General features: G+C 53.4%; 2 protein-coding genes across 3 annotated transcripts in view; one reads left to right on the top strand and one right to left on the bottom strand.

Moving 5' to 3' along the window:
* Positions 1-6: 6 nt before the first annotated feature.
* Positions 7-4,996, top strand: Dlk2 (delta like non-canonical Notch ligand 2). 2 transcript variants are annotated; one of them, XM_005359757.2, is made up of 6 exons: positions 7-122; positions 610-740; positions 1,004-1,067; positions 2,445-2,575; positions 3,364-3,508; positions 4,247-4,996. In XM_005359757.2, the coding sequence occupies exons 2-6, from the start codon at positions 665-667 to the stop codon at positions 4,977-4,979; spliced, it is 1,149 nt and encodes a 382-aa protein (XP_005359814.1). In that variant the 5' UTR covers positions 7-122; positions 610-664; the 3' UTR covers positions 4,980-4,996. The 2 variants fall into 2 exon arrangements, with proteins under 2 accessions (XP_005359814.1, XP_026641352.1); XM_026785551.1 differs by having other exon boundaries at positions 878-1,067.
* Positions 4,997-5,347: 351 nt separating this feature from the next.
* Positions 5,348-13,144, bottom strand: part of Abcc10 (ATP binding cassette subfamily C member 10) — a 20,447-nt gene continuing 12,650 nt past the window's right edge. The window contains exons 10-20 of the mRNA XM_013350956.2: positions 12,762-12,975; positions 11,785-11,938; positions 11,450-11,630; positions 8,832-9,175; positions 8,444-8,613; positions 7,822-7,982; positions 7,280-7,542; positions 6,295-6,440; positions 6,118-6,215; positions 5,859-5,971; positions 5,348-5,532 (exon numbers count right to left, since the gene is read on the bottom strand). Coding sequence (XP_013206410.1) covers positions 5,370-5,532; positions 5,859-5,971; positions 6,118-6,215; positions 6,295-6,440; positions 7,280-7,542; positions 7,822-7,982; positions 8,444-8,613; positions 8,832-9,175; positions 11,450-11,630; positions 11,785-11,938; positions 12,762-12,975 — 2,007 coding nt within the window. The 3' untranslated portion in view covers positions 5,348-5,369. The remainder of the gene's footprint in view (positions 5,533-5,858; positions 5,972-6,117; positions 6,216-6,294; positions 6,441-7,279; positions 7,543-7,821; positions 7,983-8,443; positions 8,614-8,831; positions 9,176-11,449; positions 11,631-11,784; positions 11,939-12,761; positions 12,976-13,144) is intronic.

Here is a 13,144-nt window from a genome sequence, read left to right as displayed (position 1 = left end):
GGCATGGCAGCCACCTCGGCGCCGAGCCCCGCGGCTAGCTAGGGGCGCCCCCCCCCCCCGGCCCAGTCCGTCGGATCCCGCTTGACTCTGCGCCCTGGGGACCTGTCGCCTCCCAGCCGGAGGTGAGAAGCCAGGAGGACACGGGCGCGTGGTGGGGACCCCAGGCCCTAGCGCCGTGGAGCGAGTAGGGTGGTTAAGAGCCAGGCCTGGGTGGGTGTGTGGGTGTCGGAGGACCCTGGCGGAGACCGCTTGTGGCTGGGAACTGGGAGCCGATCCTCTCCCCCCCACTCCCCACCCCCGGGCCCCAGGTCGTGTCCCGCTGCCCTCTCAGCGCTGTCCCCATCCCTGCGTCCCTCCACCTGGACCACCAGCCCTGGCCAGTCCCACGCCGTGGCCACGCTCCCCGCTGCCCATCTTTGGCCTCTTTCTCTCAGACCTGGCTAGTGGGTTCTGTCTCCAGTCCCTTCGTCTGCTCATCCATTCCTCGCCTCCTCCCTTTTGCTTCCCACCCCAGTCGTTGAGTCCCTCTCCTCCTGCTCCTGTCACTTGGAACCGGTATCAGTACCGCTATCTCGGTTTGGCCGTCTCCTAGCCAGTGTCATCCCACAGGTGTCTACACGTCTGGCCGTTCATCCGTCCGTCCCTCCTGGGGCCGGAGCTGACCATGCCCAGCGCCTGCCGCTGTCTACATCTCATGTGCCTGCTGTGCATCCTGGGGGCAACCAGCCAGCCTGCGAGAGGTGAGCGAGCGCGCCCCAGGGTTCGAGTCGCGGTCCTGTTCAGCCGTCCTCGCTGGCACGTTGACCTCTGCTGGCTAGAGACGGCACTGCAGCCGCCCCATTCCTTCTGGCTGGAGAGTACTATCCCTTTGGAATAGGAAGCCTGTCGGTGTTGCCATGCCCAGAGCCGAGTCCCTCTAACTACGGAAACTTCTACCAAGTCCCACGTCCCAGGAAGCCAGACCCTGATTCAGACTCACGCGTACTACACCAATCTCTTTCAGCGGATGACTGCAGCTCCCACTGTGACCTGGCCCACGGCTGCTGCGCTCCTGACGGCTCCTGCAGGTACTTCTGTTGCACACGTGTCTCAAATCCTTTGCTCCCCACTTTTTGACCCACCACACCCATGAGCAGGTCAAAAACCCAAAACAGTGTCTAGGAGCTTAAGACCCTATTGTTTGTTTTCACACAACAGGATGACCAGTCCCCGATCCCCCCTTCTCCCCTCCCCTTATCTCATTTTTTTTTAAGCAAAATCTTCTAATTTTATTTTATTTTATTTTGAGACAGGGTTTCTCTGTAGCTTTGAAGCCTGTCCTGGAACTAGCTCTTTTTTTTTTTTTTGGTTTCGAACTCACAGAGATCCGCCTGTCTCTGCCTCCCAAGTGCTGGGATTAAAGGCGTGCGCCACCATCGCCCGGCCTTTTTTTTAAAATTTATTTATTTATTAAGGATTTCTGCCTCCTCCCCGTCACTCATTTTGCCTCTTACTGGAGAGCTTGGATAGCTGAGTTTTTATTCTCTCAAGGGCTTCTGTCTCTGACGATGCCGGTAGAGGCACCTGAAGGTTGAGTTTAGATACAGAGCCACAAGAAAGAGGAAATAAAGAGAAGTTCTGCTTTGGAAAAAAAAAAGCTGCAGTGGGGATGGGTGTTTTCTTAGCACATCTTGCAATTGACTCACTAGGGCAGACTGGGCAAATTCTGTGGCAGAAAAGTTTGGACACAAGAAGTGAGCCAACGAAGGCAGGTTGTTACATGGGCTCCGTGCTGGAGGGTTGAAACCAGACATCCTTGAGGGCTTGTAAAAGAATAAGTCACTTGGCAATGGTGGTGTGCGCCTTTAATTCTGGCAGAGGCAGGTGAATCTGAGTTCGAGGCCCGCCTGGTCTACAGAGACAGAGTTCCAGGGCAGCCAGAACTACACAGAGAAACATTGTCTTGAAAAAAAAAACCAACAAAAGTCCTAGTGATTGTGAAGTGAGGCCAGGAAGGTCAGGATTCCAGGCTAGCCTTGTCTTCTTGACTCTGATAAAAAAAAAAGCAAAGCAAAACAAACAGCAGCCATTTGCTCTGAAACCCGAAGGGAAGATGATCCTGGTGACCTCGGAGGGTCTCTCACTCTCAACTGTGTATAATGAGACTCCAGGGAGGGCACCAGTGGCCTTTACAGACACGGTTTGTTTCCTTAACAATACCCTTCAAGGAAGGTGTTTTCTCACCTCCATGTGAGAAAGCAGATTATGAGAAGCCAGAAAAAATGTAGGTGCTGAGTTTGATGTTGTCTGTCTGATGCTTGTGTCTGCCCTCCGCACTTGGCTTATGCACAGCCCTCCACCTACCCGGGTGCTTTTCCTTTAGGACTGTTGCATGTCCTGCTAGTTCTACCTTACACACACACACACACACACACACAACCTGAGCCTGTGCTTTCTCCCACTAGGTGTGACCCAGGCTGGGAGGGGCTGCACTGTGAGCGCTGTGTGAGGATGCCCGGCTGCCAACACGGTTCCTGCCACCAGCCATGGCAGTGCATCTGCCACAGTGGCTGGGCAGGAAAGTTCTGTGACAAAGGTAGGGTAGAGGGGCTATTGGCAATAGAGCCCATGTGCTCTAGAACAACCATTAATATTTACTATTTACTGAGAACATATTGTGTCTTGCTCAAATCCTCATTGATTTGAACATCCTTATTGATGCCATTCCTACTTGAAGTTTGAAAGGATCCTCAACATCAACTCGCGCTGTTGGAAAGACAGCTGCTAAAAAGTTGTACCCAGAGCCGAGCGGTGGTGGCGCATGCCTTTAATCCCAGCACTCGGGAGGCAGAGGCAGAGGCAGGCGGATCTCTGTGAGTTCGAGCCAGCCTGGTCTACAAGAGCTAGTTCCAGGATAGAAACCAAAAACTACAGAGAAACCCTGCCTCGAAAAAAAAAAAATAAGTTGTACCCAGTTTAGCCGGGCGGTGGTGGTACATGCCTTTAATCCCAGCACTCGGGAGACAGATCTCTGTGAGTTCGAGACCAGCCTGGTCTACAAGAGCTAGTTCCAAGACAGGCTCCAAAACTACAGAGAAACCCTATTTCGAAAAACCAAAAAATGAAAAAAAAAGTTGTACCCAGTTTAAACATGATGAAACTGCAGTCCACACAAGAGCTGTGACTTGTCTGAAGTCAGTTTGACCCAGACTGCCAGAGCTGAGGCCAGGAACTTCCAGAACCCTACTTCAGCATAGCTTTCCCCAACATACCATACTGGCAGGGGCAGGTCTGAGTTATGAGCCACATTCAGAGTTTGGATCTGGTCCACAAGGGTTCTGGAGACCAATATGAGGGGCTACACCACTCTTCTTCTCTCTCTAGATGAGCACATCTGTACCTCACAGTCACCTTGTCAGAATGGAGGCCAGTGTGTGTATGACGGGGGCGGTGAGTACCACTGTGTGTGCCTGCCAGGCTTCCACGGACGTGGCTGTGAGCGCAAGGCCGGACCCTGTGAGCAGGCAGGGTGAGTTGCCGGGACCCTGAGGAAGCTGAGCTAGAATTTGGCAGTGAGAGAAAGTCAGGGCTGTCAGTAGGGCGGGAGACAGAGTCAGATTCACACAAGGGCACCTCAGGATAAAAACGCCAGGGTGACAGTGTGCCAGGTTCAGATTCTTGACCTTTTATTTTCTGTTTTCTGTTATGAGTGTTTTGCCTGCATAGATATCTGTATCACATTTGTGTTTGGTGCCAAAGGAGGTGGTGGGCCTCCATGAGGGTTTTGGGAATCGAACCCAGGTTCTCTGCAACAAGAAGTGCTCTTAACCACTGAGCCAACTCTCCAGCCCTCCAGATTCTAAACTTTCTTCACCACAAATGGTGAGGAGGGTGGCACAGGGAGGGAGGCTCCTAGGATTCCCTGTCCTTCCTCACAAAAGCAGACAAGCAACCTTACGAGTTGGCTCTTCCTATGTGGATTATGAAACGGCCACAGGGCTAGACTTGCCCCATTTCCGCTACAGGCCTAAGAGCCTGTGGAGCTAATACAGAGCACTTCTCTGAGCCTTGACTTTGGGCCTGACCGCGTGTGTGCTAACTGCTTGGCTTCTCTTATTTAGCTGATCTGGCTATTTTTATTCACATTTTAAAAATAAGGTTATTTGAAACTCAAAAGGAACAGCCCAAGGTGACACAGCAAGAAAGGGGGCATCAGTGGTCAGGACACTGACTGGCAAGTTGATACCAATGTTCTCTCTCACCTTAGCTCCCCATGCCGGAATGGCGGGCAGTGTCAGGACAACCAGGGTTTTGCCCTCAACTTCACTTGCCGCTGCTTGGCAGGATTCATGGGCGCCCACTGTGAGGTGAACGTGGACGACTGCCTGATGCGCCCTTGTGCTAATGGTGCCACATGTATTGACGGCATAAACCGCTTTTCCTGCCTCTGTCCTGAGGGCTTTGCTGGACGATTCTGCACCATCAACCTAGACGACTGTGCCAGCCGCCCATGCCAGAGAGGGGCTCGCTGCCGGGATCGCATCCATGACTTTGACTGCCTTTGCCCCAGTGGCTATGGTGGCAAGACCTGTGAGCTTGTCTTCCGTGCTCCAGCCCCCGCCACAATGGGCATCCCACAAACACCCACCTCAGCTGTAGTTGGGCCGGCTACAGGGCCCGCACCCCACAGTGCAGGGGCAGGCCTCCTGAGGATCTCAGTGAAGGAGGTGGTACGGAAGCAAGAGGCTGGGCTAGGTGAGTCTAGCCTGGTGGCCCTGGTGGTGTTTGGGTCCCTCACTGCTGCCCTGGTCCTGGCCACTGTGTTGCTGACCTTGAGGGCATGGCGCCGGGGCATCTGCCCCACTGGACCCTGTTGCTACCCAGCCCCACACTATGCCCCAGCTCGGCAGGACCAGGAGTGCCAGGTCAGCATGCTGCCAGCAGGGTTCCCTCTGCCACCAGACCTGCCTCCGGAGCCTGGCAAGACCACAGCATTGTGATGGAGGCAGGGGCTTTTTGGCCCCCTTCCTTGTCTCCTTCACATCTCAGACTAGAGGTCCTTTCTCACCAGCCCTCAGCTTTGGTCCACCCTTCCAGGGGATTTCAGCCTCATACCAGAAATACTATTTTTTTAAAACACAGAATGTAAAATAGGAATTTTATCAAATAAAATTATGAAAATGAAAGTGGGCGTCTATGGAAGAAAAACTGTCCCAGAATTCTGGATGAAGAGGCCCGTGGTGGACCAGTTCTGAGAAAGCCTCAGCCTTCAACCCACCTATGTGTGATTTACATGGGGAAGCCAGGCTGCCCTTTCCCATCTGGGGAAGCGGAGGAGAGGTAGATGCTCAGAGGGGAAGGTAAATGAGCCACCCTGGTGGGAAGGAGGCTCAGCATCCTGCAGGGCGGGGGTAGGCTCCCTGCTGGCTGCTCTGCAGGAGCTGCTGGAACAGAGACTGGGGTTGGCTGCGCAGGGCAGAGGGCGTGTCCAGTTCTACCACCCTCCCGGCTTGGAGCACCAGCACTCGGTCAGAGTTTAGGATTGTGTTGAGCCTGTGTGGGAGAAGACTGTCAGTGGTAGGAGAGGGGTACAATGCCCTAAAGAGAAAGCTCACCCCATTTCCCTCCAGATCCCTCCAGACTGCACAGGCTTGTCCCCCACAGGTTGGAGTCCCTGGGGTCTGTGCTATGGGAAGAATGGTGGTGTTTTTCCAGATAGTGTGCTACCAGGGGCTCTGGGGCTGTACCTGAAGGAAGAAGAGCTGAGGTCCCCAGACCTTTGATCCCCTGCCTACCCAATGCCATCTCTGGAGTCTGATCTCCCTGGGGCGGCAAAGGTCAGAGGTCTGTGTCTCTACTGTCCCTGAGTATTCTCACACCTGTGGGCTATCGTCAGCACGGTCTTGCTGGCAAAGCGTTTGCAGATGGTCTGCTGGAGCAGCTGGTCCGTCTTCTGGTCCACACTTGCCGTGGCCTCATCTATGCATAAGATCTGGATCATGTGGAGCAGGAGGGGAGCAGAAGAAGACTGTAACATCACTACAGTTCCCCACCTCTGCTTTTCCGTGAAACTCTCACCAACCCATCTCCTCCCTGCACACATCCCAGCCTCTTGGATGTATCTTCCTCTTGTCTTACCTTGGCATCTGTAAGGAGAGCCCTGGCCAGACACAGCAGCTGCCTCTGTCCGAGGGACAAGTTCCGGCCCCTTTCGCCCAGCTCTCCATCCAGACCCCCTGTAAGCAGAGCATCTCCACTGCCGATGGGCCACCCTTGGCTTCTCACCTGCTCTTCAGGCCAGGGCCCAGGACTCACCCACAGTGACGATCACCTCACTCAGGTGGCACTGTTCCAGGGCTTGCCACAGGGCGCCGTCCTCATGCAGGCCCTGGGGGTCCAGGTTCTCCCGCACAGTCCCGCTGAACAAAAAAGGCTCCTGGGGGATGACAGCTAGCTGGGATCTGGGAACAGGACAGGGGGAGCAGGCTGGGGATGTGTCCACTTTCTTGTGGCATAGGTTTACCTATGGGCCTGGCACTTCTAAGAAAATATGGGGATGAGACAGAAATATCATTCCCTCTGTTTCCCACCCTTTATCTACCAGCTCACTGGTTAGCCACACACCTAGGACAGCACTGGTACTTTGAGGAGGACCAAAGAGAGAAAGGCCTGGACTCTGGCCTAGTGAGGTTTGTCAACCAGAGAACACTGTGCTGAGCTGTGGGACTGGCCCCAGAGACCCTGACCCCTGCAGTGGCCAGGCAGCAAATGAAGAGAGTGGGAGGGGATGGAGGTACTTCTCAGTGGGAGGAGGCCAAGGAGCTAGAAGGTCAAGCCGGAAGAAAAAACCACCACGACTAGGAGAGGACAGAGGAGGCAGGCCAGGGAGCTGTGGGCGCAGGACGAGACTTCCATGTTACGGAACTGGGATAAAATGATGCTAAGGTAAACTGGGAATGGGCTGGGGCACCTACAATTTCAGATGCGATAGATCACTTCTGGCTGAGTACAACTGACCCAGGCCCCAAGCTATCCCACGTGCTGGCTACCAATACACAGGCTGAGGGCTCATGGCATCTTGGTTTAGATGCTATGCTAGGGTTTGGAGGAGACGCTGTCTTCTGGGAAGTACAGGAAAGATGAGGATGGACCTGCAGCCAGCCGGGATCACTGCTTACCTGTCCTCACCTGTCCACCTCATCTTCCTTGGCTGCTGATTGGCTGCCCTAAGTTTCCTTTCACCTTCCCAGAGTGGCTCCCACTGTCCTCTCCCCCCTCCCCAAACCACCTGGCCCCAGACCTGAGCTCCGTCAGCTCCAGCTGGCTGGTGTCCACGCCGTCTAGCAGCACCCGCCCTGCACTGGGCTCCAGCAGCCGGAAGAGCACCGAAAACAGGGAAGACTTGCCAGAGCCTGTGCGGCCTACGATGCCCAGCTTCTCCCCAGGCTCCACTCGGAAGGTCACCCTGTCCAGGGCATTTGGCAGTCCTGGCCGATACACCAACACCACATCCTGGAACTCCACACTGCCCCGGGTCAGCCACCTGATGCCCTGGTAGGGTGTCTGTGGGGAAGAGGGGAAGGAAGAACGGTGGCAAGGACAGAGTGGGAGGATGGAGGGGGGAGACGGAGGAAGATGGCTGGGGGGATAGCAAAGGTGGAGAAAATAGGGAGCAGACGGGAGGATGGACATGGGAATGAGGGTACAGTGGAGAATGGCGGCAGTCAAACCAAGAGGCTTGGGGATGTGAAAAGACAGAAGGGAGCTAAAGGAAAGGACCTGGGAAGACTGGAGGACCCCCCAGGACCAGCACCCCTGGCCTAGGTGGAGGGGCCGACTTACCTGCAATGGCTGACCTCGGGGCTCTTGGGGAACGCCACAAGAGTACTCCTCCAGTCGCTCGACGCTCACCATCATGCCTTCTGTCTGGGTGAAGCTGCTCACCAGGCCCGAGAGCAGACCCGTCAAAGACAAGGCATACGACAGCACGAGGCCCACCAGCCCTAGGGAGAGAAATGCCATCTGCTAGGGGACACCTGGACACACTGACAAGTGTGTGGGAGGGAGTGTGGAGAGCAAGAGGATCCCAGCATTGGACTGCAGGTGACAGAGTGGGCAGAGGAGCGGGCAGAGGACAGGGAAGGATTGGAGTATAGCTGGAGAAGGAGGCAATGAAGGGTGGCAAGCCAGAGATGAAGGGGGATGGGATAGAGTAGTGGGGCAGACAGGAGCAAGGGAAGGAGGATCGCAGAAGCCTTGGTTTGGTCCCAGATCCACCTCTGCCCATGGATTCCTCAGCGCTGAAATGAGGGTGATGATAGCTCTGATGAAGCATCCTCACAGGGAATACTGGGTAGGAGATGACAGCGGTACAGGATGAGGGAGGGAGACGTGGGGGGGGTCTGAGTCAAGGATCTGGAATGACCTGCTCCTAAAGTAAGGGTAATGGGTCCCACGGTGGTACCTGGGTTGGCAAGGCCCTGCTGGTGTTGCACCAGGGCAATGACCGCGATGGCGCTGACCACTGCTGCCCCCATGAGCTGCAGTCGAATGTCCAGCCACTGCATCGTGGCATAGGAAGCAAACTGGCATCTCTGGTTCAGCTCCAAGAGTCGCTGGTTCTCCTCCTCAAATCTGGAGGAGGTCAGGAAGGAAGGGAGGCCACTCCATTGCTGTACTGATATCCCCTTCCCTGCACCCTTCCCGGAGACTGACCTACATACCCACCCCGGCTCCACCTTACTCTCTTCTGATTCTCACATTTTACGTTTTCCCAGTGTCCTTTACTCCTAACCCCTGAATGCACCCCCATTACCTTGCCTCCCACCCCCGGTTCCAGCTGGGAGATGCACCTGTAAGTGGCCCCTGCAGCCCGGAGCACTGGGAGGCCGGCCAGGGTGTCAGCCATGTGGGTGTAGAGAGGAGACAGGGTGAGGCTGCCCAGGCGCCGAAGCTCCCGGAAAGAGGCCCTGTAGCGGCGCTGCACTCGGTAGTAGATGAAGCTCAGAGGTGGCAGCAGCAGCAGCAACCAGGGCAGACCAGAACCTAGCACAATCAGGAGGCCCAGCAGGCCTACGGAATTGGCCAGCAGAATGTTGAGGAGGAAAGGCAGGCTGTCATCTACACAGGCTACATCTGAGGAGAAGCGGTTCAAGACCCGGCCTGAGGGCGTGGAGTCAAAGAAAGTCACCGGTGCCTGGAAGAGAAGGTGGTTGGACAAGATCAAGGGCTGAAGAAAAAGAGTTGGTGGGCAGGTTGGTGAGGGGTGAGGTAGGAAAAATGGCCTACAGTAGAGAAAAGAATAATAAATCCCCCAAAGTGTGGGAAGAGAGGGACTGGAACTTGGAGGGAGCTCTCTCAGGCCCAGTTCCTCTGACTGGGGAACCCTTCAAGGCCATGCTAAGCATTCACCGTCCTCTGGGCTGGGCATGCTTACTGCTCTTTCAAGAAAAGAGAGCTAATCTTTCTCCACAAGATGGGCACTTTGGGCCGACGAGCGAGCTTTAGACGCCAGGAGGAAAAGCCTGCCTGTGGCTGGAGCGGCACTGCCAGGTAAGGTGTAGGGAAAGTTCAGGTTCTGAGCCTGGCTGTGCTAGTGCATGCGCACATCCCAGCACTCAGAAATGGAGGCAGGAGAGTTAGGAGCTCAGGGTCGGAGACAACAAGAAACCCTACCTCAAAAACAAAACCAAACCAAATCCAAACCAAACAAAAGCTCAGGTGTACTCAGACTGCAGTTTGATTTCCAGGTCTGCCACTTAGGAAATGTGAGACTCCAGGCAAGGAATGTGCTTTTCTCTCCAAGATCCCTGATCCTCAGCTTAAAAACAGGGACAACAGGGTATTTATTCCTCCCATTCTAGGGAGTTATAAGCCCATGCTCAATCTACTTGAAAAAAAAGTGTGGGGCAGTCAGGCTTGGTGGCACACACCTTTAATTCCAACACTGGGGAAGCAGAGGCAGGGAGATCTCTATGGGTTCAAGGCCAGCGTGGCCTATACAGCAAGTTCCTGGACACCCAGAGCTACAGAGTGAGACCTTGTCATAAAAACAAGGGGAGAGTGAGGATGACAGTTCAACCCCATCTCACAGGACTGCAACGAGAAAGAATTAGTGCAGCTCAGAGAGGTAGAGTGCTTGGCATAAGTGCTCATAAGTGCTGCTTGGACTAACGCTGAGAGTCACAGCTTCAAACACTATTCTTCCCTGTCTTTATCTTCATTTGCTTTTACTCTAAAAACAGCCCGTTGTAAGGCAGGAACCAGATTAGATGATTTGGAAGTTACTCTCCAGACACACTTAGGAGAAATTAGTCCCTCAAAGCTCAGTGTCCTCCTTGGCTCAATAAGGAGAGGGAGAAGAGGGGGTGACTGCTCCCATGCGGCAGTCACCAAAATTCAAACAGTGACAGGTCCACGGACTGGCTCTCCCACAGACCTAGACTTGGCCAGGCCATTTCAATGCTCAGCTCTTCAGTTCCCTTGCCTGTAAAATGGGGTAAGATTACCCCACAGGGCACTATGAGACCATAACAGGTTAAGAAAGGGCTCGGGGCCAATTGGTGGTGGTGCACACCTTTAACCCCAGCACTTGGGAGGCAGAGGCAGGAGGATCTAGTGTTGGAGGCCAGACTGGCCTACACAGAGAGAGCCTGTTGCTAATAAAACAAAATTAAATAACAACTAAATGAGCACTTACTGGGTGCCAGGCACTAACTTAAGCATTTTCCGTATGTCAACCAATTAATTTCTTATTATATAGATGAGAAAGCAAAGGACAAATTACACAATAGCAATGCATCTTTTGCTTAAGCTGCTTTTGAGCTTACTATGTAGCCCAGTCTAGCTTCAAACTCAGGAGATTCCTGTCTCAACCTTCCAAAGGTGCTTATTAGTATGCCTGGTAGGAGTGGATTTTTGAAATAGCTCTAGATAAAAGTTATCAATAACTAGGATTAAAAATACATGTGCAGAATGGGGTGTAATCCTATCACTTGGGAGGCAGAGATAGGTGGATGTCTGTGAGTTCCAGGTCAGTCAGAGCTATAATAAGATATTCTCAAAAACAACAATGATATATATACAAGAAATAAAAATTTAAAAACATGCATGCACATAAAATACATCCTTTAGTAAGGAAGCTTATCAAGGAAGGGAAGGGAAAAGGAAACAGTGTAGACATAAAGGGAAATAAAGAACACAAAAGAGAAAATAGGCCTTGCATGAACTACAAAGTTCCAGATGAATCTCTGAGGAATGTCCTCTCGTTTGCCCTCTTTATGGATGAAAAGCTATAGGCTGACACTATTGGACTCACACCAGGTGTTCCCGACTCGGTACTTTCTGGCCTGAGACTATTACATGCTGCCCCACCTGCCAGAGGCTACTGTGTGGACAGGGAATGTGGAATGCAGTCCATGCACTGGGGGATACAAGCCTGGGGATGTCTTTCACCTTCCCATCACCTCACCATGAGGAGTCGATGCAGTAGGCGGTGGTGTAGGGTGGCAGCTGCTTGAAGGGCACCCGCTGCAAAGAGGACTGCCCGGAGAAGGGTGCAGAGAGAGTTGACTCCAGCAATGGCTCCGTACATGATGAGGTAGAAGTGGACATTTGAGGAGCCATTGGAAGCGGCGTTGAGCAGTGGGGTGCTGAGTAGTGGGGAGGAGACTGTAGGTGACCCAAAGAAGGCTTCCTTAGATGTCCCTTCCCTTCTCTAGGGCCACCTCTTCCCACCCTCTAAAAGACAGCTCCAAGCATGTCCTCCCTCCTTAGGCAAACCTGCTCCTGGCCTCAGCCACTCACTAGAAGTTTCTGGAGGAGAAGAGAAGCAGCGGTGGGGAGAAGAGCACTGTGGAGTCTGGGCTGGAGGAAGCTGGACCCTCCTTGGAGCTGTTCCCTGCTGTCTTCAGCTGAGAGAGCCAGTGAGAGAGCCACCAGTCAGCACCGTTGCGTGTGGCTGGACATGGAGGGGGAGGGAGAAGTTGCAGAGATTCATCTGCTTGGTTCTATTCAGACATTCACATTCTCAGCCCGCAGTGGAGTCTTCCTTCCTTTGCACGCCTCCCTGGGCCTCACATCTTGCCACTCCCCTTGGTCCTTCCTACTCTACACTGTTCCTAGACCCATCAGCTCCATGAACAACATGACCAGTTTTGCAGAACAGAACTTGCCTGGATGGCAGATCAATAGCTAGCTGTGGAAACCAGGCATGGTGGTAAACACCTATAATTTCCATATTCAAAAGCTAAGGCTGGGGGATTGCAAATGCAAGGCCAACCAAACCAGCATGAGCTGCACAGTGAGACCCTGTCTCAAAAAACCGTAATAATACAGTTTTTAAAAAGATGATCATCATGGGGGCTGGAGAGATGGCTCAGCAGTTAAGAGCATTTGCTGCTCTTGCAGAGGTCCCAGGTTCAATCCTCAAAAATCCATATAATCGTTTACAACCATCTGTAACTCCAGTTCCAGACAACCTGGTGTCTTCTGACCCCTGTGTGTAGCAAGCGTGCACACAGCGCATAGACATACATGCAGGCAAACACTCATGCAAAAAATGAATATTTTTGTTAATTAAAAAAGAGGACCATGATGGAGTACTATGCCTAGCTGACCACTGGAATCCTCGAAATTGGGGCACACTTTTTGTATCAACTGTCGTCTGTGCATGGTAAGGTTCTGCATTTGTGGTTCCCAGGTGAATGCAGTCCTGAGCACCTGGACAGCACAGTGGGGGATGCGGTGGAGGGGGTGGGCCAGGACCTTTGGGATAGTCTCACCTTGCATGAGGAGCAGAGAGACCAGGATGGCGACAGCCAGGCCACTGCCCATGGCCCTCCAGTACGCTTGGTATACATGCAGGGCCACGGCACCCTCGCATTTGCTTTCTTCCTGCACTAGGCGGCCAGATGTACTCTGCTCCACCTCCAGCCCCTCGGTTGTTTTCTCCAGGTTCTGTACTGACAGGGACTTGCCTGTGAGAATCAGGAAGGCCTCAGAGGAATTACGCTTGGTATGCGAATGTTTCACAGGGGCAGGCAGGCTTTAAAAATCATTCCCATTGCGTGTTGACAAAAAGTAGAGCGAGTTCCAGGACAGATGTGATGGACAGAGAAACCCCGTCTCAACAATAACCACAGAACAGAACGAGTTCCAGGACAGA

The sequence above is a fragment of the Microtus ochrogaster genome, linkage group LG2, assembly GCF_000317375.1.
Source record: "Microtus ochrogaster isolate Prairie Vole_2 linkage group LG2, MicOch1.0, whole genome shotgun sequence".
NCBI lineage: Eukaryota > Metazoa > Chordata > Mammalia > Rodentia > Cricetidae > Microtus > Microtus ochrogaster.
Note: the sequence above shows the minus strand (reverse complement) of the source record. Positions and strands in the feature narration are given on the sequence as shown.

Excerpts from the sequence above, each read along its gene's own strand:
- Dlk2 (XM_026785551.1), top strand. The coding sequence starts at position 665 with ATGCCCAGCGCCTGCCGCTGTCTACATCTCATGTGCCTGCTGTGCATC. Across the intron at positions 2,576-3,363 it reads AGGAAAGTTCTGTGACAAAG|ATGAGCACATCTGTACCTCA; the intron begins GTAGGGTAGAGG and ends TTCTCTCTCTAG. Across the intron at positions 3,509-4,246 it reads GGACCCTGTGAGCAGGCAGG|CTCCCCATGCCGGAATGGCG; the intron begins GTGAGTTGCCGG and ends CTCTCACCTTAG.